The 24,986-nt window shown below is 43.4% G+C and overlaps 1 protein-coding gene across 5 annotated transcripts in view; it reads left to right on the forward strand.

Moving 5' to 3' along the window:
• Positions 1–24,986, forward strand: part of wasf3b (WASP family member 3b) — a 123,180-nt gene that overhangs the window by 61,105 nt on the left and 37,089 nt on the right. For all 5 annotated transcript variants that reach the window (XM_043691991.1, XM_043691996.1, XM_043691993.1 and 2 more), the window contains one exon: positions 3,036–3,170. In XM_043691991.1, the coding sequence (XP_043547926.1) occupies positions 3,036–3,170 (135 nt within the window). The remainder of the gene's footprint in view (positions 1–3,035; positions 3,171–24,986) is intronic.

Here is a 24,986-nt window from a genome sequence, read left to right on the forward strand (position 1 = left end):
TTTACAAAATTATGAGGGGCATGGATAGGATAAATAGACAAAGTCTTTTCCCTGGGGTCAGGGAGTCCAGAACTAGAGGGCATAGGTTAGGGTGAGAACGGAAAGCTATAAAAGAGACCTAAGGGGCAACTTTTTCATGCAGAGGGTGGTACGTGTATGGAATGAGCTGCCAGAGGATGTGGTGGAGGCTGGTACAATTGCAACATTTAAGAGGTATTTGGATGGGTATTTGAATAGGAAAGGTTTGGAGGGATATGGGCTGGGCGCTGGCAGGTGGGACTAAATTGGGTTGGGATATCTGGTAGGCATGGACGGACGGGTTGGACCAAAGGGTCTGTTTCCATGCTGTACATCTCTATGACACTAAATGAGATAATGAGAGTCCAAAGATAGTGTTGTGAGTCAGGCTAGACCCCCTCAAAACATTTCAAGAAAGTAGTCCAGACCCTAACTTTGCTAATTGCTTTAAGCAGGTGTACAGTGGATATTCCAGGCGAGATGTAGCTGGTCAAACCACTTAGTTTTGAGCCACTTAGAATTTATTTACAAGATTACCGAATGAAATTCGAAAATAGAATACCGAATAACTTAACCTAACAGATTATCCCAACTTAATGATGCTGTTCCAAATTCCTGCAACAATCCCCATAAACCCCCTTGGCAAAAGAAGTAAAATGAAACAGGGTCTTACAGGAGAGAGAGAGAGAGAGAGATATGACGGAGAGATATTCAGAGTGGAACACCTTCTTTCTTGTGGCTGTCTCTTGGACCGCAGCCTCGCTGACTGCCTGCTTTCAGTGAACAGCCAGACTGCTAAAACCAAACCAAACCAAGCAAGCATATGTAAGGTATAGACAGGATAGATCGAGTGAATCCTTAGAGTATAAAGGCAGGAGGAGTATACTTAAGAGGGAAATCAGGAGGGCAAAAAGGGGATATCACATAGCTTTGGCAAATAGAATTAAGGAGAATCCAAAGGGTTTTTACAAATACATTAAGGACAAAAGGGTAACTCGGGAGAGAATAAGGCCCCTCAGAGATCAGCAAGGCAGCCTTTGTGTGGAGCCACAGAAAATGGGGGAGATGCTGAACGAGTATTTTGCATCAGTATTTACTGTGGAAAAGGATATGGAAGATATATGTATTTGGAAAGGCAAGGACTGATTCGGGATAGTCAACATGGCTTTGTGCTTGGGAAATCATAACTCACAAACTTTAAGAACTGACTGACAGATTAACTCTGATTTCTCTGATGCTGCCAGACTTGCTGAGCTTTTCCACAATTTCTATTTTCATCTCTGATTTTACAGCATCTACAGTTCTTAGTTTTTATTTAGTAAATTTCTTATTCATTATGAGCGCACTTAAACAACTTATACCATGATTGTAACACAAAGCATGTAAAATTTGACAACCCACCAGACATGCCGAGTGAAATTCGTGAAATATTATGATAGTTAGAGTCATCGAGTCATAGAGATGGACAACATGAAAACTGACCCTTCGGTCCAACTCGCCCATGCCGACCAGATGTCCTAAATTAATCTAGTCCTATTTGCCAGCACTTGGCCCATGTCCCTCTGAGCCCTTCCTATCTATGGACCATCCAGATGCCTTTTTAAATGTTATAATTGTACCAGAGTCCACCAGTTCCTCTGGCAGCTCATTTCCATACACACAGCATCCTTTGCATGAAAATGTTGCCCCTTAGGTCCCTTTTTCAATCTTTCCCCTCTCACCTTAAACCCAGGGAAACTGCCCCCAATCCAGGGAAAAGTCCTTGTCTATTTACCTTATCCATGCCCCTCATGATTTTATAAACCTCTATAAGGTCACCCCTCAGCCTCTGATGCTCCATGGAGAACAGCCCCAGCCTATTCAACCTCTCCCTATAGCTCAAACCTTCCAACCCTGGAAACATCTTTGTAAATCTCTGAACCCTTTCAAGTTTCACAGCATCCTTCTGATAGGAGGGAGACCAGAGTTGCACACAATATTACAAAAGTGGTCTAACCAAAGTCCTGTACAGTGGAAACATGACCTCCCAACTCCTATGCTCAATGCAATGACTAATAAAGGAACACTTGCTAAACACCTTCTTCACTATCCTATCTATCTGTGATTCTATTTGCAAGGAACTATGAACCTACACTCCAAGGTCTTTGTTCAGCAACACTCCCCAGGACCTTACCATTAAATGTACAAGTCCTGCCCTGATTTGCCTTTCCAAAATGCAGCACCTCACATTTATCTAAATTATACTCCATCTGCCACTCCTCAGCCCATTGGCCTATCTGCTCAAGATCCCATTGTAATCTGAGGTAACCTTCTTCGTTGTCCACTGCACCTCCAATTTTGATGTCATTTGCAGACTTATTAATTATACCTCCCATGTTCACATCCAAATTATTTATATAACTGACGAAAAGCAGCGGACCCAGCACCGATCCTTGTGGCACAGCACTGGTCACAGGCATCCAGTCTGAAAAGCTATGAAATACAATGCAAATAAATGCATTTGTGTTTTGAGTAGTTTTATGGTAGCATGATATCTTTCAAACTGGATCCAAATCATGATTAATTCCACTTTAGTATATGTTTTTCTATTTTCTGTTATCAATTGCCCAATACTACTGATGTGCGTGGGAGCTTACGAACACTGGTGCAATCCACAGTGCCCAGATTAGTGACCTCAACAAGTGTCGGTGCTTGAGAAACTTCGGCTTAAAGTTGCTGAGTTGGAGTCCAAACCATGAATGCTGCAACATGCCAGAGAGGGGGAAGAGTTACCTGGACAGTGTGATTCAGTGTAGTGTAGTCAATGGAGAATCTCATTTCGTTTTCTCTTAAATTGTGGTTCCTTAATTCTGCTGCTCAGAGCAATAGGAAATTATCAACGAGAATTGCTACTTTGTTCCAAATGCAAAGCTAATGGAAAGGTATTCAATATGTTTAGTTTATATGGTAGTTCTGTTATTTGAAAATATTGATTTTCACTTTTTATTCTTAAACATTTGTTCTGTCAATCTGTTAAGGCAAACATGCAGAGGATATATTTGGTGAGCTGTTTAATGAAGCTAACAACTTCCATATCCGAGCAAACTCTCTCCAAGATAGAATTGATCGTTTGGCTGTCAAAGTTACTCAACTGGACTCCACTGTGGAAGAAGGTAAGTAATTCACTGCTAGGGTTAATAATTCTTTTGATTTATTTGATTTCCTTAAAGATATTCCTAATGATTTTCTTTTCAATTTTTGAATCATAATTAAAGGCAGCCCAAGATTCCTGTAGGAAAACAAATAAGGACCTTTTTACTTAATGATACAGATTGTACCCTTTGTGATGAGTTACTTTCTTCTTAATGACTAGAAATAAGAATACAGGAACAGGAGTAAGCCATTCAGCACCTTGAGCCTGTTCTATGATTCAATGTGATCATGGTTGATATGTGGCATAACACCATCTACCTGCTTTTGGTCCTTGTCCCTAAATGTTTAATTAAGAAGTTAACCCTGCTAAACCTCAAATGTATTATATACTGTAATTAGGATGCAGTATAAATAATTAAGTGTTAAAGTGCTTATTGATCTAACTTAGCTTTATGTTTTCAGAAATAGACTAAAAACGATGTATAATCATTCCTATGTGCATAATCTAAGCAATTCATCACATTGAACAATTGAATCATGGAATCCCTACAATATGGAAGCAGGCCTTTCAGCCCATTGATGCACACTGACCGTCCAAAGAGCATACCATCCAGAACCCCACTCCCCATCCCAGTAACTCTGCACTTCCCATGGTCAATCCACATAATCTGCACATCTTTGGACTGTGGGACGAAACCCACACATACACGGTGGAGAAAGTGCAAACTCCACACAGACAGTGACTGAGGATAGAATCAAAGCCAGGTCCCTGGTGTTGTGTGGCAGCAGTGCTAACCACTGATCCATCCCTACGAGGGTAATTTCTGAATTATGTTTTGCAAATGTCTTCCCATTATTAGATTTGTCTGAAGTCTTGTTGCTGCTCGGATTTCATTGGTATAAAGTAGACCATTTAACCAACACGTATGTAAGGTTTAGCTGACTTGTCTTCCATTCCCCCTTTTTTTTTTAAATGTACTGGTATTTATCATTAGTTATCACATAGTGGGTGGCCAATCCTTTACTTTCCCTTTTTGTGTTACCACCCAAGAGTAATTTGTGCCCTTCAGTAAAAAAAACATAAATGTTGGAAATATGTTTAGGAGAATTCAACCAAATAAATGTTTTATGTTTGGAATGCCCATTGACTTAAAATGTCAAAGTCTATTTCTCTCTCCACAGATACTACCTGATGTGCTTAGTATTAACAGCATTTTCTGTTTTTATTTCAGACTTCCAGCTTTTGAAATATTTTGCTCTAATTTTCACCATATTGCCTATGTTGTTGATTGTCTATTTTAACCTTTAAATTATTGTAAAAACCTAGTATTCTTTAAGGTAATATGTACACATTACTAAATTATTGGAAAAGTCACCCCAATATCATATTTCAGTAAATACACTCAAACAGTGGCAAAAACTTTAAAAAATGCAATGATTGTGTAGACACAAGTTTGGGTTTCATTATTGTGGCACTGTCTCATTCATTTGTGTTTGCTGTGTTGCACGAATGTGAACAATCCGACATGGCTGCACTGTGACTATGGTTTCTCTCCTTTCTATTCACAATATGAATTAGCTGCATTTAAGTGATTGCTTAAAATTTGAGCTTCAACTCTTAGGTAGCACTTATGATGAAAGGTATATACAGCAGTTCCAAATAATTGGGAAACAGATATTTTTCACTAATGTGGTTGCTGGGAATTACCAAAACACTAATATTGATAAATGGGGAGGAAACTATGTTGAAACTAGAGTTTAATCAGAGCTCCTGAAGAATGAAGCAAGCTATGGTACCAAACACCGAAACCTCAATTTCCTCTTCACTATGTGGTTGAATCCATTTCTTTGTCCATTTGTGCTATGTAATCTAGTTAGCTAAAGATTGACCTAGTAGTGAGAAAGGAATCTGTGAAAAAGAACGGTCTATGACATGAAGAGGAACTTGTAGATGGTGGTATCTCACCTAGACCGGTTGCTGTTATTGTTCTAGTTGGTATTTGCATTTTGAAGGTATTTTCAAAGAAGCATTGACACATTGTTGCTGTTTACCCTTACATTTGATATACAAGGGATCCACAGTGCTCTGGTGATGGAGAGAATGACTGTTTAAGATTTTGAATGCTTTGCCATCAAGTGGACTGCTTTGACCTGAATGATGTTGACCTGCTTGTGTGTTGCTGGAGTTGTGCTCGTCCAAAGAAAAAGAATATATTTAATTCTGACTCCTGAAAAATGCCTTGTAGATGGTGAATAGATTTTGGGTAGCCAGGTGTTGAGTAATTCAGTGCAGAAGTTTCTGTCAGGTGGAAATGTTGAAAATGTCTGAAATTTGAAAGTCTGCTCTGACCATGGCACCTACCTTTTTCATGGACAAAAGTAGGATGGTGTCAAATTTTGCATATGTATAATTCATGGAGGCAACAGGCTATACAGATTAGCAATTGTTTCCACTTTTTTTGTGCATTTGTGGTCTGGGTGTCCAGAGATTAGATTAGTCAAAGGGCAGGTTTAAACCCTATGAAAGCATTTGGATAGCCAGGGTGCTCTTTTCAAGAGGCAAGGAATATGATCCACAGAGACCTTTGAGTCAAGTTAGCACCTTTTAGGAAAGACCATTCTCTCTTTGAGAGAAGTAAGGTGCCCTTTGAAATTGTTAATGAATGAATTGGGCATAAACTAAACAACTGTCAATCCTAATTGGAATTGTCAACAGAGCTGTCAAAATCAACTGTCAAATCTGCTAAAAGTGTGAAGAGGGCCTGTCAAGAGAAACTGCCAGAAATGTCAAGTGGAAGTGCTGAAGCAATTAAAAATCATGCTTTTCAAATCTTTGGTGGGGGGTGGGGAAACATCTGGAATATTGAAAATAAGAATGCTTGTTATTTCAGTCTGTATGTTGACATAAGCCTGAGGGTTACCCTTACTGGATTAGTGATGCATGATTGATTCTACAATTATTCACTTTCCCAATAGTGTGTCTGTCATTTCACTGATTGAGACAATAAATTTCAAGCAGCTTGAGACTATGAATTCCAGATCCTGTTGTAAGGGCCGTGTAGTTGAAGGGATGTAAATCTATTTTTTTAATGAATGAGAGTATTTTTTTCAATGCATTGAAGTCTCCAATGGACATTTAGAATATATATTTTCAATTTGAATGGTCTTGTGGTCATCTCATGGTGGTTACTGGGTACGCATGCATAGTAGCTGTAAGAATGAAGAGTGGTGGCTGGGAGGGTCATATATTGACATGAGTTGACACTTGGAAAAGTGGCTATAAAACATTGGGTGTGCAGGTTTATGTTGATTTGGACTGTATGAAAGGTTTGTATAGTGGTTCGAGCTAGGTTGACCTCATTGACTAGAGGTCATTGATTGACTTAGGTGAACAACCCCAATCAGGAAAGCCCTGGCTGACCAATAGAACCAGGAGATTTAGAGTCCGCTCAGTTTAGAAGACTGACTGTGTGCTGGTTGGGCCACAGTCAGTGTGTTATTGCTGCTTTTGGTTTCTGTTTATTTTTGGCAGAAACCTGATTCCTGAACTGGCTGAACCATATAGTCAGTTTGTTAACTGGCATTCCTTTTTATTGCAGACTGACTTTTAAACTGGCTGATTTAAACAGTCAACGTGTTGCTGGTATAACTCAGTTCTCATTAGGAAACTGTTGTTTCACTGGCTGGTTACAGCCTGTGTGTTCCTCTTTTCTCCTTTATTTTGAGAAAAGGACTTTGTGGCAGGGCTTAGCCCTTGCACTCTTTTTTTTTTTGGAATGTGTTTTCACTTTTTTGGTGTTTGGACTGAGCCATTGTGAGAATGTACATCTTTCGGATGAGTGGCCCTATATGGGTAGATTTGACCCTTTGTGGGGTGACTAGGCCTCAAGACTGAACACCTGTGTGTGTGCTGGGAGGTGAATAATTGCTGCATCCTGGAGTGGACCAAACCCCTGTGAGTTAACTGTACCTTTATAATGTCCTGTGTTCCTGTGAGTGGGCCTGGTCCTTTGGATGGACCAGGCCTCTGAAGACTGAGCATGTGTGTGTTTGTGTGCGCACCTGGTCTCTGCCTTTGGGAGTAGACTCTGCCTTCGGGACTAGGCCAAACCCCTGTGAGTTAACTGCAGCTTCGCAGTGTACTGTGTTCCTGAGAGTGGGCCTAGTTCTACCTGGAAGGGCCAGGCCTGTATGGAGACTGAACACTGGGAGGTGAGCATTTGCTTCATCTTGGAGTTCGGGCATGGATTGGAAACTGTATTGAGGATTTTGTGAATTCTGTTATTGTATGTGGGTTTTGTAATTAATTGTGTTTGAGAGTGCGGGCCAGAGTAGGCTTGTCAGTACGTGGGGTGGCCGGGAGTTGGAGGGTCAATGTCTGGCCTGGGAGATAGCGGGCTGGGAGAGGGATCTGTTAGTATGCAGGGTGACTGGGGGCTAGGCAGCCGACAACTTTCCTGTGAGCTGCTGTCAAGGGAGGGGCAGCCAGTACACGGGCTGGCTGGGGGCTAGAGGGTTGATGACCTGTCTGAAGGAAAGGGGGCTGGGAGGAGACTGTCAGTACATGGGACGGGCGGAGCCAGGCAACTGATAGCATCCTTGCCGGAAAGCCAATATAGGGCAGGCCGGTCAGTGCAAATTGTGGGGTGGCTGATGGCAGCCCGTGGGATGGCTGGTCCGTAGGAACCCTGGCCAGGAGAAAGGTTCAGTCAGTATACAGGGTGGCCCGGTGCTGGAAGGCCGACAGCCTGACTGTAGGAAAGCATGTTGGGAGTGGTTTGGTTAGTACGTGGGGTGATCGGGAGCTGGTGGCCGACATCTGTCGTAGAGGAAAGTGGGCTGGGGAGAGTCAGTCAGTATGCAGGCAGCCGGAGACCGGAAGGCCAACAACCAGCTCGTAGGAAAGTGGCTCAGTACGCGGGATGACTGGGAACTGGGTGGTCGAAGACCAGCCTGGAGGAAAGCAGGCCTGGGGAGGGTCAGTCAGTATGCAGGGCGGCAAGAGATCAGAAGGCTGACTACTCTCCTGCAGGAAGGCTAGCCAAGGACGGTCTGATCAATACGTGATGCGGACTGGTGTCAGGTGTCTTTTTTTTATATAGCTACATTGGGTCTGTGTTCTATGCACTGTTTCTGATTTGATTGCACTGTCTTCCTATGTTTGTTACTGTTATCTTTGTGATGAATGGAAGTCGGATTTGAGGTTTGTCCTCATCTCCCTGAAAACTGGTTGAATGGTAGAGTTTGGGGTTTGGCTTTGCTGCCCTTTCCCCTGTATATATTTTTTTTTGTGAATTGTTGCTTTCTGTTTATTGTTAACTGTATTTTGTATTGTTTAATAAAATAAAAAAAAATAACCAGGAGATCTCTTTAGTTCAGGTGACTGACCTCGGGCTGGCTGGCTGGCCACAGTCAGTGCACTGTGTACATGAGTAAAGGGTGACAGAATACCGGTCTGTGTGCAGTTATTTTAGTTAGATGATGAGTGCATGGGAATAATTTTTAACATAGTGTATGAGGGGTTATGGAGTAGGATACTGGGCATAGGACAAATGAAGTATATGAAGGGTTATTAGGGTGGGTACAGGGCATGGGGAATTTGAGGGTTGTCAGGGATATTTTTCCTTTTATTTTTCATATAAATTTGGACAAAATTCTAAATCCCTGAGGCAAGCCTTCGCCAAGGCATCACTACTTACACTTTCTAATAAAATCTACAACCTTGGTTGGAAAATCTGATGTTTGCATGGATATTTTTAGAGGTCAGGTTTGTGAAACTGGGAATTGCCTTGACCTTGTGCACTTGATTTGCGGATGACAATCCAGGCTCCAATGATTGACTAAAAGAACTATGCCATTACAGTTTTGCACAGAAACTGTTTCCTGCATATTAAGTAAAGCAAGCATTATTAATTTTAACTGTTAGTTATAGTTATAATTACTTGGGCTATGAGCTCAGTTGTACTTCTTAGTTTCCCCTTCCAAAGAAAAATTCACTTTTGTGTTAGAAAAATCTTGAAGGTTAACTTACTTTTTTGGGACCAAGCCACAAGGTATGCCACAGCCATCCAGTATTATAGTTTGTCTCCTCAGTGCTCCAGCTATTCTTCCTGTAATGAAATTTTACGGGGATCTTCCTGTTAACTTTGGATAAACAATCCTTCAACTTTCTTGAAAGACATCATGATTGTTTGTGTCAGCTTATGCATAGACTTAAGAATCCTCACTTTTAACTGCATGTCTAAAGTCTAGGCAATGAAAAACAGTCAAAAGGTCCTTGAAGAATATAGAGAAAGTCAGAAGGAGCTTAAGCGGGGAGTTAAAAGGACTAAAATGGGCTATGTACTACCCTTGGCCTGCAGAGTTAAGGAGAATCCCAAGGCATTTTATACATCTATATTAGAAACAAGAGGGTAGCTAGGGAAAGAGTAGGCCCACTCAAGGGTAAAGGAGGGAAATTGTGTATGAAGCCTAAGGAAATGGGTGAGATCCTTAATTAGTACTTTTACATCAGTATTCACCAAAGAGAGGGACATGAGGGATGTTGGGGTTAGGGAAAGGTGTATGAATACTCTTGGGCAGGTTAGCATAATAAAGGAGGAAGTGTTGGATGTCTTGAAATGCATTATGTAGACAAGTCTCCAGGGCCAGATGGGATCTTTCCCAAGATACTGGGGGAAACAAAAGAGGAAGTAGATGGGCCTTAACAGATATTTTTGCATCCTCTTTGGCCTCAGGTGAGGTTCCAGAAGACTGAACAATGGCCAATGTTGTTCCTTCCTTTTAAGAAGGGAAACAGAGAGAATCCAGGTAATTACAGGCTGGTGAGCCTGATGTTCGGGAAGCTGTTGGAGAAGGCACTGAGAGACAGAATTTATTCACATTTGAAGCGAATGGACTTGTTAGTGATAGGCAGCAAGAGTTTGTGCTTGATTTGAGGTTTTTTTGAGGAGGTGACAGGAATGATTGAGGGAAAGGCAGTTGATGTCTACATGGATGTTAGTAAGGCATTTGATAAGTGCATCATGGCAGATATATAAAAGGTAGAGTCTCATGGGATCTGGGATGTGCTGGCTAGATGGAAACAGAACTAGCGTAGTCATAGAAGATGGAGAGTAGCAGTGGAAGGATGCTTTTGGAATGGAGATCAGTAACTAGTGGTGTTCCACAGAGATCAGTGCAGGAACCTTTTATAATATGATCTGGAGGTAAATGTAGGTGGTCTCATTAGTAGGTTTGTGAATGACACCAAAATTGGCAGTTTTGCAGATAGTGAGGAAGATTGTCAAAGGATACAGAGGGATATAGATGGATCGCAGATTTGGGCAGAGAAATGCCAACTGGAGTTTAAGCTGGACAAGTACAAAGTGATGCATTTTGGAAGGTCACATTCAAGTGTGAATTATACAATATATGGCAGAACCTTCTGAGCATTGACATACAGAGGGATCTGGCATACAGGTCCAAAGATTCCTGAAAATGACAACACAGGTGGATAAAGTTGTCAAGAAGGTATGCAGGTTGCTTGTCTTCATTGACCGAGGCATTGAATGGAACTTGGCAAGTTATGTTACAGCTGTATAAAACCTCTAGTTAGGCCGAATTTAGAATGTTGTGTGCAGTTCATAATGTTGCGACACGTCCATAAGGATATTGATGCTTTGGAGAGGGGGCAGAGAAGGTTTACCAGGTTGTTGTTTGATCTGGAGGGTTTTAGGTTTGAAGAGAAATAGGATAAACTCATAGAATATAGATTCCCTATTGGGTGGGGAAGCAGGCTATTCAGTCCTTCAAATGTACATCAACCCCCTGAAGAGCATTCCCCCATTCGCTGCCCCCCCCCCCCCCCCCCCCCCCACTCTGACTTTGTAACTAGCATTTTGCTATTTAAATAGAGAGTGTGTGGAAGGATCTGGGTGTCCTGGTACGAGAATTTCTAAAGTCAATTTTAAGTACAGCAAGTAATTAGGAATACTAATGGAACATTTATGCTCCATCCCCCTTGCAGTAAACAGCAATATAGGGATGTTTTACTGCTATTTGAGTTATAGGGAAAGACTGAATAGACTGGAGCTTTTTTCCTAGAGTGTCGGAGGCTGAGGGATGACTTTGCAGAACTTTATATAATCATGGAGGCATGGATATCGTGAATAGTCGAGGTCTTTTGTTTTCTAGGGTGGCGAGGTCACGTAGAGGGTGGAGTGTGTATGGAATGAGCTGCCTGAGGAAGTGGTGGAGGTGGGTATAATTACAGCATTTAAAAGGCATCTGGGTGGGCATTTGAATAGGAAGAGTTTAGAGGTATAGCGCTAGGTCAGTTTGGAATTTCTGGTAGGTGCAGACGAGTTGGACCAACAGCTCTTTCTGTGCTTTTTGACTGTGTAACCCTGCATTTCTCATGACTAATCCACCTAGATACTGTGGGCAATTTAACATGACCAATCCACCTAATCTGCACATCGTTGGACTGCAGGAGGAAGCTGGAGCACCCAGAGGAAACCCACGCAGACATTGGAGAATGTTCAACCTTCACACACATTTGCCAAAGGGTGGAATCAAACCCAGATTTCTGGCCTTGTGAGGCAGCAGTGCTAACCACTGAGCCTACTGTGCTGTCTCTTACTCAGATTGTTTTGACCGGAAAGATGGATGCTGAGGAGTGACCTGGGGAGTTCTGCAAAATTAGGAGGGGCACAGTTAGGGTGGACAGTCAGAGGCTTTTTCCAATGTTGGAGAGGTCAAGTATAAGAGGGTACAGGTTCAAGGTGAGAGGGGGAAAGTTGAGAGAAGTGAAGAGAAAGATTTTCCCTGTGATGGGGGCCTGGAAAGCACTGCCAGTGGAATTGGTGGAAGCAGGCATATTGTAACGTTTAAGGCATATCTTAATAGATACATGAACAGGAGGTGAACACAGGGATAGAAACCCCATATGGACAATAAGTAGCAAGTCTAAATAAGGGTGAGTAGGCTTGTTGGGCCACAGCGCCTGTTTCTGTACTATATTGTTCTTTGTTAAATCTCTAAGCAAGAACAACAATCTGGAACACTCCCTGGTTCCTAATGGCTTTCTATTCTCCAACTCCTTTTCTACAGTTGCTGGTTTGAAAGTTGATACCCAGCACTTGGAGGATGCTTTCCATTTTCCCATATCTATCTCATTGCTTTCAAGCAAGCTGTGCTGACTTATTGTCCCATAAGGTTTTGTGAGAATTACAGTAGATTTAAAGCTTTAAGCTGGGAATATTTTCCAGCATCTTTCAAAACTGAGCTCTAGCCTTGTCTGGATTCTGTGCAGTAAACCATGAAGTTGATACTTGCTGTGATTAAATATTTGGTAGAGTTGCATTTTGTTCTTATTTACTTGCTTTCTTACTGTCTGTCTGCTTTGCTTTCACACACACAGACTCTGTGATATGCAGTCTATACAAGGTCAGTTTTTAAATGGCAGGAGGATTAGAACCTATAAAAGGAGACCCAAGAGAGGAAGCAAGGGGAGAAAGAGAAGACAGAATGGGAACTAAGTTTTAGGCTGAAAATCCAAGGGCAATAATCAAACCGGCCCATAAAAACAAGCCTTAAGATATTGTGTCCTAACGTGCAGAGCATTCCCACTGAAGTGGATGAATTAGTCAGGCTAATAGATATATAGGGTATGATATAGATAGAGGAGAAAGTGAGGTCTGCAGATGCTGGAGATCAGAGCTGGAAATGTGTTGCTGGAAAAGCGCAGCAGGTCAGGTAGCATCCAGGGAACAGGAGAATCGACGTTTCGGGCATAAGCCCTTCTTCAGGAATGATATAGATAGAGTCATAGAGATGTAAAGCATGGAAACCTGCCTTTTGGTCCAACTTGTCCTTGCCGCCCAGATAGCCAAACCTAATCTAGTCCCATTTGCCAGCATTTGGCCCATATCCCTCTAAAGCCTTCCTATTCACAAAATCATTCAAATGCCTTTCAGATGTTGTAATTGTATCAGCCTCCACCACTTCCTCTGGCAACTCATTCCATACATGCATCACCCTCTGTGAAAAAGTTGCCCCTTAGGTCTGTTTTAAATCTTTCCCCTCTCTTTTTAAACCCTCCAGTTTTGGACTCCCCTACACTGGAGAAAAGATCTTGGCTATTCACCCCTCATGCCCCTCCTACACCCCTCCACATCCACCACTCTGGGGAAAATAGCCCCAATCTATTCTGCTTTTGTCTATTGCTCAAACCTTCAACCATTGAAATATCATTGTAAATCTTTTCTGAGCCCTTTCAACTTTCATAACATCCTTCCTGTAGCAGGGAGATAAGAAGTGTACTCTGCATTCCAAAAATGGCCTAACTAATGTCCTATACAGCCACAAATGGCCACCCAACTCCTATAATCAATGCACTGACCAATAAAGGCAAACATCCCAAATACCGCCTTCACTATTCTGTTTACCTACAACTCCATTTTCAAGGAACTCTGAACCTGCACTCCAAGGCCTCTTTGTTCAGCAACACTCCCTAGGACCTTACCATTAAGTGTATAAGTCTGCTCTGATTTGCCTTTCCAAAATGCAGCACCTCACATTAATCTAAATTTAAACTCCATCTGCCGCTTCTCAGCCCATTGCCCCATCTGATCGTTGTACTCTGCAGTAACCTTCACTGTCCACTACACCACCAATTTTAGTGTCATCTGCAAATTTACTAACCATACCTCCTATATTCTCATCCAAATCCATTATACAAATGACAAAGAGTAGTAAACACAGCATGGAACCTTGTGACACACTGCTGGTCACAGGCCTCCAGTCTGAAAAGCAATCCTCCACCACTTCTGTCTCCTACCTTCAAGCCAGTTCAATACCTTCAAACCAGATCCTTTGGACCAATGTCTCCATGCTGACCAGATTCCTGAATTAATCTAGTCCCATTTACCAGCATTTGGCCAATATCCCTCTTGTCCGTTCTATTTATTTTCCCTAGTCCTCTAGCTTCCATATCCTCCTTCACAGTAAACATTTGATGCAAAATACCCGGTTAGTATCTCTTCCATCTCCTGCGGTTTCACACATAAGTGGCTTGCTGACCTTCAAGCTGTCTATTCTCTCGCTAGTTATTCTTTTTTTTGTCCTTAATGTATTTGTAGAATCCCTTTGGATTCTTCTTAACCCTATTTGCCAAAACTATTTCATGTCCCCTTTTTGCCCTCCTGATTTTCCTTTTAATTGTACTACTACTGCCTTTATACTGTAATAGGGATTCACTTGATACCTGCTTCGATTATCTGACATATGCTCCCTTTTTCTTGATCAAAACTACTTCACTAGTCATCCAACATTCCCTACACCTACCAGCCTTACCCTTCACCCTAACAGTAAATGGAGACTTGGCTGTAGAGTGACCAGGGAAGGTAACTAAAAATCCAAGGGTATTCAGTTTTTAGGAAGGAGCGACAAAAAGGAAAAAGGGTAACATTGCTGGTTAAAGGGTAAATTAATGCAATAGTGAAGAGTGTCAGTTCTGGTGAAGTGAAATCTGTATAATAGAGTTTAGAAACACCTAAGGGGTAGTAAACGATATGGATCCCCCAAATTGTAGTGGCAATGTTAAGAAAGACATTAGGAGATCCAAGATGGCGGCGATCCAGCAAGTCTGAGTCTGTAGTACTCCACCCAAAACTCAGGCAAAGGGGGCTACTCGCCTCCACCACACCTTCCAAACCATTCAAAATAACTTTTACCTAATTCATTCAGTCATTCTGCATCAAACTTGAGTAGTTTGGTGCAGTGCTAAAATGACTAAAGGAAAGAGTGTTCGCAGCAGGCAGGAACCTCTCCCACACCCCCTCCAGCAGTTACAGGAGAAGATCGACGTCTTCATAGAGGAATCTAGGTCCAGGTGGGAATCGTTCTCGGTCGTGCTGCAAAAGCAAGACTGAAATATTGAAAAGCTCGAACATCGCGTTGGAGGGGTAGAGCGAAAGGCCGCGACCTCGGAAGCTGCTGCAGAGTCGGCCATGGGCTGCGTCCGGACTCTCGAACAATGAGTTCGGGCCTTAGCAGGACACATTGATGACCTTGAGAATTGGGGTCGCCGAAAAAATATTCGTTTGCTGAGCCTTCCCAAACGGGAAGAGGTAGGCCAGCTTGCAGTCTTTTTGAAGCAGTGGCTCCCTCCGATGTTGAAGCTGGAATCTGGGTCAGGCCAAGTGCGGGTAGAGAGGGCCTACCGCAGGCCCGGGGTTGGACCAGTGCCCCCGCCCGATCTTGTTCCGGCTTTAGTGTTACTGAGAGAAGCAAATGCTCCTGGAAGCCTCCAGAACCCTCTAGAAGGATCCCCAAGCCGTGACATATAAGGGATCTAGGATTATGCTGTTTCAGGATTTCTCCCCAGCATTGATCCACAAGAGGAGGGTGTTTGATGAAACGAAGAAGCGTCTAAGGGACTTAAACATCCAGTATTCCTTGTGTTACCCAGCGACGCTGTGTTTTAGCCACAAAGGATCTGTCTATAACTTTGGATCGCCGGAGAAGGCCAAAGAATTTTTGGACTCTCTTAAATAGACTGTAAGAATTAATCCATGTGGTTAATGATGCTGTTTTGCCCCCCCTCCCTGGTCTACCGTTTTTTTTCTTCTTATTTCCTTTATTGTTTAATATTGTCTCCGGGGAGTAGGGAAGGGGGCTTATTTGTTCTCCAGTATGCAATTTCCTTTTTATTTATATAGGCCGGGCGGTTTAGTTGATTCGTGTGGGGGAGGGTATTTGCTTTGTCCTACCTCATTTCTTTCTTAGAGCAGGGTTTTCTTTTTCTGTTATTATGGTTAGTTATTACCTGCTAAGATTGTAACTTTCTAGTTTTATATGCATATACTTGGTATTATCTTGACGAAATGTATCTCGGTATTGGTGTGGGTGGGGGGTTGGGGAACTCACTTTCAACTTTAGCTTTATAGTACACTTGAATTTCTTTATTTTACTATGTGGTGCCTCGGTTGAGGGTGTGGCGCTGGTTGGGAGAGGATATGATGGGTTTACAGGGGGAAGTGATGCCCCCTGGGAGCAAAGGGGAAAATCTCCTTTTTTAAATGTGTTTTATATTTTTCTTATTTAGAAATAGTTTTTTACTATGTTGACGTGAGTGCATTAAAGAATTTCTATTTTTGTGAATTTTCTATGGTCTATGCTTGGGGTGTTTTGGGTGGGGCTGTTCCTCCCGGGGGGTCTTGGACTTGCCTAGATGATCATGGTTCGTCATTCGATTAAGTGGTGCACCTGGAATGTCAAGGGAAGTAATTCACCAATCAAAAGGAAGAAAATACTATCACACCTCAGAAAAGAATGTTAGTTCAAAAAGTAGGGGAGTAGTTGTTCTAATTTGGAAGAACCTTCCTTTCAAAATCTTAAGTCAAATAAAGGATGAATCTGGGCGGTATATACTGATCAAACCCCTTATAAATGGAGAGGAGTATGGGATTTTGAATCTTTATTGTCCCCCGGCACACCCTTTCAAATTTATAATGGAAGCATTCTCCAAACTGATGGCTTTTGGGGCTCGTTACACAATTATCGGAGGAGATTTTAATTGTATTATAGACCCAGAGGTAGACAGGATACCCAAGAGTACTGTGGGTATATCTCCTAGATCTAGACAATTGGCGGATTTGAATAAGGAGCTAGGATTAGTAGATGTGTGGAGATGCCTTCACCCGCAAGGCAGGGATTTTTCTTTTTATTCTAATCCACATAAGTGCCACACTAGAATTAATGTTTTTTGCTCCGTCTACCTTTCTGAATTCCATACTATCCTGCAAAATAGGAAATATAATAATCTCTGATCATGCTGCAGTGTAAATGGAAATTAAGACTAGGGACAATGAAACGACCCCCCCCCCCCCTCCCCGACATTGGCGTAAGGATTCTTTCTTAATGAAGGATAATAAATTCATAAAATATTTTTCTCAAGAATTCAAAGCCTTTTTGGAAATTAACTCCGGTACGGCCAGTAACCCGTCGGTGATGTGGGAGACCATAAAGGCCTATGTGCGGGATCTGATCATTTCATACTCGGCAACCCAGAAAAAACAAAAGGGAGAACAACAGCATCTACTCGAGGCTCGCTTGAAGGCAGCTGAGATAGCGTATATTGATACGCCGTATGTTGCTAAATTTCAAAGGATTACAGCCCTGAATACTGCACTTCCCCAAATGGCAAAGAGGGAAATATTATTTGCAAAGCAAAGATTACATGAATGTGGCGATAAGCCTGGTAGATACCTAGCATATCTTGCAAGGAAAAAAAGGCCCCTCAAGCTATCATGTCCATTAGGGAAAATGCTGATACTTTAACACATGATCATAAAAGGATCAACACAATCTTCAGAGAGTTTTACTCCGATTTGTATAAATCGCAGGATTGTGAAGACAGAGCTAAGAAAATGGAGTCCTTTTTTAAAAGCCTGGCCTTTCCGGACTTAACCCCAGAACAGGTGTCGATTCTGAATGCTCCCCTGACAACCCAGGAAGTATTTGATGCAATAAAGCAGCTTCAGAGCGGTAAAGCACCTGGCCCAGATGGATTCCAGGTTGAATTGTACAAAGAGTTTACAGGAGTACTGGCTGATCCAGTCCCTATACACTTCCATCCCCCATCACGAAGGCCTCAAAGCCCTCCGCTTCTTCCTTTCCCGCCGACCCAACCAGTACCCTTTCACTGACACCCTCCTTTGACTGACTGAACTGGTCCTCACTCAGAAAAACTTCTCTTTCCAATCCTCCCACTTCCTCCAAACCAAAGGAGTTGCCATGTGCACCCGCATGGGCCCCACCTATGCCTGCCTCTTTGTCGGATATGTGGAACAGTCCATCTTCCGCAGCTACACTGGCACCACCCCTCACCTTTTCCTCCGCTACATCGATGACTGTATCGGCGCTACCTTGTGCTCCCACGAGGAGGTTGAACAGTTCATCCACTTTACTAACACCTTCCATGCTGACCTCAAATTTACCTGGACCATCTCAGACTCCTCCCTCCCCTTCCTGGACCTCTCAATTTCTATCTCGGACGATCGACTCAACACAGACGTTTATTATAAACCGACTGACTCCCACAGCTACCTAGATTACACCTCCTCCCACCCTGCCCCCTGTAAAAATGCCATCCCATATTCCCAATTCCTTCGCCTCAGCCGCATCTGCTCCCAGGAGGACCAATTCCAATACCGAACAACCCAGATGGCCTCCTTCTTCAAAGACTGCAATTTCCCCTCCGACGTGGTTGACGATGCTATCCACCGCATCTCCTCCACTTCCCACTCCTCCGCCCTTGAACCCCGCCCATCCAATCACCACCAGGACAGAACCCCACTGGTCCTCACCTACCACCCCACCAACCTCTAGATACATCGTATCATCCTTCGTCATTTCCGCCACTCCAAACAGACCCCACCACCAAGGATATATTTCCCTTCCCTCCTCTATCAGCGTTCCGGAAACACCACTCCCTCCACGACTCCCTCGTCAGGTCTACACCCCCCACCAACCCAACCTCCACTCCCGGCACCTTCCCCAGCAACCTCAAGAAATGCAAAACTTGTGCCCACACCTCCCCCTCACTTCCCTCCAAGGCCCCAAGGGATTCTTCCATATCTGTCACAAATTCACCTGCACCTCCACACACATCATTTACTGCATCCGCTGCACCCGATGTGGCCTCTTATACATTGGGGAGACAGGCCGCCTACTTGCGGAACGTTTCAAAGAACACCTCTGGGACACCCGCACCAACCAACCCAACCGCCCTGTGGCTGAACATTTTAACTCCCCCTCCTACTCCTCCAAGGACATGCAGGTTCTTGGCCTCCTCCATCGTCAGACCATGGCAACACGACGCCTGGAGGAAGAACGCCTCATCTTCTGCCTAGGAACCCTCCAACTACAAGGGATGATGCAGATTTTTCCAACTTCCTCATTTCCCATCCCCCCACCTTATCTCATTCCCAACCCTCGGACTCAGCACTGTCTTCTTGACCTGCAATCTTCTTCTCGACCTCTCCGCCTCCAACCCCTCTCCAGCCTAACCTCCTTCCACCTATCGCATTCCCAACGCCCCTCCCCCAAGTCCCTCCTCCCTACCTTTTATCTTAGCCTGCTTGGCACACCCTCCTCATTCCTGAAGAAGGGCTTATGCCCGAAATGTCGATTCTCCTGCTTCTTTGATGCTGCCTGACCTGCTGCGCTTTTCCAGCAACACATTTTCCAGCTCTGATTTCCAGCATCTGCAGTCCTCACTTTCTCCTGGTCTACTTATAGACATGTATAATTACTCAGATGGTCAGGGCTACCTCCCCCGCCTCATTGAGAGAGGTGAATATTTCTCTCATTCTGAAAAAAGGAAAGGCCCCAGAAGATTGCGCATCATACAGACCAATATCTTTGTTAAATGTAGATTTTAAAATTCTTTCTAAAACATTAGCATTGAGGTTGGAGAGGGTGTTACCACACATCATAAAAGTGGACCAGACGGGGTTTACCAAGGGTCGTAGATCATCTAATAATATTACAAGGGTTTTGAATGTGATTCAAGTCTGTCATCAGGAAAGAATACCAGGAATAGTAGTCTCTTTGGATGCAGAGAAGGCATTTGACTGGGTTGAATAGTCATACCTGTTTTACACACTGGAAAAGTTCGGTGTCGGAAAGGTATTCACTAAATGGAGAAAGTGAGGTCTGCAGATGCTGGAGATCAGAGCTGGAAATGTGTTGCTGGAAAAGCGCAGCAGGTCAGGCAGCATCCAGGGAACAGGAGAATCGACGTTTCGGGCATAAGCCCGAAGAAGGGCTTATGCCCGAAACGTCGATTCTCCTGTTCCCTGGATGCTGCCTGACCTGCTGCGCTTTTCCAGCAACACATTTCCAGCTATTCACTAAATGGGTCTCAATATTGTATAATGACCCCAAAGCAGCTGGGACAGCTTTAGTGTGGATAGGGGCTGCCGTCAGGGTTGTCCTCTCTCACCGTTGTTATTCACGCTAATAATTGAGCCACTAGTGGAAGCTATACGGGCTGATTCTAATATAATGGCTCCAAGGGTTGATACGGGTAAACATAAAATTACTCTTTATGCAATTGATATTCTCCTTTTTCTTAGTAATCCTTTGATGTCCGTGCCCCGCTTGATCCAAGTAATTAATTTATTTTGTGCGTTCTCAGGTTACAAAATTAATTTCACAAAATCGGAGGCCATGCCGATGGGCGGTCTCGCTAGTATGTCCCACTTATCGGCCGGATCTTGCTTTCCCTTTTGGTCTCTGGAGGGTTTTTTATATTTAGGTATTTTTATCACCCCACTACTTGGTCAGTTGTATAAAATCAATTTTGTACATCTATTGGAGAGGATAAGGCAGGACCTTCCACGTTGGGGGGATCTTCCAATATCTTGGTTAGGCAGAATAGCTCTAATTAAAATGAATATCTTGTCCCGTTTCCTGAACCCTATGAGTATGCTCCCTGTGATGCTACCGAGGCTGAAATTGCGCAAACTATATTGTTGGCTTGGTTCTTTCATTTGGAATCATAGACGGCCCCTTATTAAGTTAAAGAAGCTGCAGCTTCCACAAGCAAGGGGAGGGCTGGATTTTCCAGACTTTAGGAATTATCAGCTGAGTTCTCTATTAAGCTACATAGCTGATTGGGTCTCATGTGACCCGCAATCAATCTGGATGGACATTGAGGCCTCTCAAGCAAAGTGTCCCCTGATTAATCTCCTATTTTTAGATAAAATGGAAGTCATTATGGACCATGTAAAAATCCTATTGGATTAAACACAATTAAAGCCTGGAAGATAATGCAGCAAAACGAGGGCAACTCACAAAATACCTCCCCTTATACTCCTGTAGCGGGAGGATGGGGTTTTTCAACCGGGGCTCACAGTCGCCGCGTTTAAATCCTGGAGGTCCAGGGGTATTCCTTGCTTAAGGGATCTGTTCGATGAGGAGGTTATTGTATCTTTTGAACAGCTACACCAGAAATTTGGACTACCTAATGGAGACCTCTTTCGGTACTTCCAAATTCGAGATTACATACAGAGGAAGACTACGTTATTAGATTGCTCTTATAAATCAGATAGGGAACGAAGAGTGTTGTGGCCAATGTGTTTACCCTCGGCCAGCACTCTCCATCATTCATTACGTAACAAAGTATCGGAAAACATGAAAAGATTGTTTAAAACATGGAATCAAGAATTGGGGTTGGAAATCTCTTCAGAAATGTGGGACGACATCTGGGAAAATGCCAGAAAGATTTCTATCTGTAATAGAACCCAAGCTATTCAATTAAAGATATTCTATAGGACTCATACAGCACCGGAACGATTGGCAAAATTTAGGGCAGGAGCATTATCAATGTGTCCTAAATGTAAAATAGAGGTCGGCGCACTCACACGCTGCTTATGGACATGTCACAAGATCCGCAAGTACTGGGTCAGAGTAGCAAATGCTCTGACAGAAATCTTGGGAGCAGAAATTTAGGTGGATCCAGTATCTCTTCTGGGCTTTTCGAGCCTGCCTTCCCTGGATGTGCACGGAGGAAATCATTTTCCATTCTCTCCTTTTGTGCAAGGAAAAATATCTTAGTAATCTGGGTAGCTGGGGGCCCTCTGGGACTTTCGAATTGGTATAGGTTGGTCATGGAATGTATTCCCCTTGACTTCCTTAGAAATATGGTGCACCAAAAAACTGAATTATTTTATAAAATATGGCAACCATTTCTGAACTATATAGATACAGATATTTCTGCCATTTTGTCAAGGGCTTTTATCTAGTTGTGGTAGCAGTTCTGGCTGGTCCGGGGACCCCAGGGGGAGGAATCCCGCACGAATACTGGTTTTATTATGACTTGATGTTAATTCGTTCCGAGCCATGTACCTCATTATTTAATTATTATGTTATCCTTTTTTTTATTCCTTTTGAGTAATGTAAGATATTGTATTATGCGTTCTAGTTAGTTATAGGTTAGATTAGTAGTTAGTTGAGTTTTTTTAATCTTTTCTCTTTGTTTGCTATGTTTTGGCTATTATTTATTTAATATTTAATTGTATATTAATGTTTGTATTTGGGTATTATTTTGTAAGTCTGTAATAATATGTTATAAAAAATTTTCTTTTTCTTCAATAAAAATATCTATCAAAAAAAAGACATTAAGCAGGAAATTAGAGCAATTTAGGTACAGATGTAATTAAACTGGACAAATCAAATCAGTAACAACACATGTGGAGAGAAAGACACGGAGAGTGTCGTGGAAGATTTTCTGGATCAATAAATTGTAGAATAGACCACCTGAGATTGGGTACTGTCTAATGAGAAGGAAATAATTGACATTCTGGCAGTGCAAAACCAGTGGGAAAGAGTGACCATAACATGATAGATTTCTTCACTGAGATGGAGAATGATGTAGTTGATTCTGAGTCAGGACCTGGATGTTTCTCTCCAACAACATTGTAACGTGCCTGGCTCAGAACTGCACCACTCCGCCGTTCCACTTCATCCTCTGGCTCATTCGGTGTGCTAACAAGAAATGTTTTCCTTTCAGGCATCACGATCCACAAGATGCAACAATTCAGGGATAGCCATGACCTTTTGGAAATTCCTCCATCTCCTTCCCTCCGACTCCATCCCCTCCCCAACCCCACCTCCTGTTGGGTATTCACCATCCCTCCCAACCTTCTGCTCTCCGATTGTTGTACTCAACAAAGTTCTCCGCTTTATCCCTCTGCATACCTAACTTAATAAATTTTGGGCACAACATGACGAGTTCCTCTTCTGTCGTCTTCGCCTCCATGCCCATTTTTGGACAAGATTCCTCTTTCCATCCCACAGACCCCTTTGCCCAGCTCCAACACTCTCCCTCCACCTGGACTACTCCCTCTGGCCTTTTGCATGCACTTGATCTGTTCATTGAGAACTATAGATGTGACATTGGTCACCTCAGTTTTTCTGCCCCCGATCACTCAATCCAACCTATCTCCATTCGAACTGACTGTACTCTGTGCTTAGATCCACCAGTGACTTTGTTATTAAGCCTGCTGATAAAGGTGGTACTCTGGCATACTGACCTCAACATTGTAGAGACTGATTGCCTGCTCTCCGATACCTCTCCTATCATCCCCTAGACCATGACCCCACCAAGGCACATGAGGCAATTGAATCAACTACAGTCACTGACCTCATTTCATCTGGTGATTTTCCGTGCCCTCACCCCTACTGTCTCCAAGCTGATAGAACCCCAGTCCTGCACAGCTCTCTTCTACCTCCTTCTGAAAATCCACAAACAGTACTGTCCGGGCAGCCCCAATGCTTTTGCCCCACAGAACTCATGTGGGCGGCATGGTGGCACAGTGGTTAGCACTGCTGCCTCACAGCGCCAGAGACCCGGGTTCAATTCCCGCCTCAGGCGACTGACTGTGTGGAGTTTGCACGTTCTCCCTGTGTCTGCGTGGGTTTCCTCCGGGTGCTCCGGTTTCCTCCCACAGTCCAAAGATATGCAGGTCAGGTGAATTGGCCATGCTAAATTGCCAGTAGTATTAGGTAAGGGGTAGATGTAGGGGTATGGGTGGGTTCGCTTCGGCGGGTCGGTGTGGACGTGTTGGGCCGAAGGGCCTGTTTCCACACTGTAATCTAATCTAATCTAATCATCTCCTTCTACCTTGAGTCAGTCTTTTCTCCCCTGATCAATTTCCTGTTCATGTGCATCCATGATTCCACTGATGCTTTGTCAGTTTCAAACTTTCTAGTTTGCAGACTCCAGCTGCTTCCTCTTTACCATGGATGTGCAATCTCTTTACACATCCATCCCCTCACAGAATGGTCTCTGGGCTTTCTGTTTTTTCCTGGAGCAAATCCCTGAACTGATTCCACCATGCTTTGCTCAGCTGAGCTTGACCTCACCCACAACTTTTGTTTTAACTCCTCCTATTGTCTTCAGGTCAGAGGGATGGCAATGGGCATTTGCATGGGCACAGTTATGCCTGTCTCTTTGTGACGTTAAATATTCCTTGTTCCAGTCCGATTCTGGCCCCCACTCACAACTCTTTCTCCAATATATCGATGATCAGTTCATCAGCTTCACTTCCAATTTCCACTCCACCCTCAATTTCACCTAGTCTAACTCTGACTCCTCTCTTCCCTTTCTTGACATTTCTATTTCCATTTCTGGGGATAAACTGACCACTATAAACCCACCAACTCCCACAGCAATACATCATCACCTTTCTTCCAGTTCCTCTGTTTTTCTCGCATATGTTCCGATGAGGTCAGCTTTAACAAGGGCACCTCTGAACTGTCAACTTTCTTCTTCAACCAAGGAATCCCCAACACCATTATCAACAGGGCCTTCAACTGGGTCTGATCCATATCCCGCACTTCCCCCCCAACCTCCTCTCTTACCTTCCACAAAAGCAATAGGGTTCCCTTTGTCCTTACCTACCATCCCACCAGCCTCTACATCCAGAAGATCATCAGCTGCCATTTCTGCCACCACCAGACACACATTCCCCTCCCTTCCACAGAGACTGTTCTCTGTGGGACACGTTGGTCCACTCATCCTTTACTCCCAACAACAACCCACCTTCCCCTGCAATTGCCAAAAGTGTAACACCTCCCCAATTACAGCCTCCTCAGTATCCAAGAGCTAAACATATCTTCCAGGTGAAGCAGAATTTTACCTGCACTTCTCACAATCTAGTCTACTGCATTCACTGCTCACCTCTACATTGGGGAAACAATGCATAGACTGGGTGACTGCTTTGCAGAACACCTATGTTCTGCCCACAAAAAAGACCCTGAACTTCCAATTGCTTGCCACT

This window comes from Chiloscyllium plagiosum, chromosome 6 (genome assembly GCF_004010195.1).
Source record: "Chiloscyllium plagiosum isolate BGI_BamShark_2017 chromosome 6, ASM401019v2, whole genome shotgun sequence".
Taxonomy (NCBI): Eukaryota; Metazoa; Chordata; class Chondrichthyes; order Orectolobiformes; family Hemiscylliidae; genus Chiloscyllium; species Chiloscyllium plagiosum.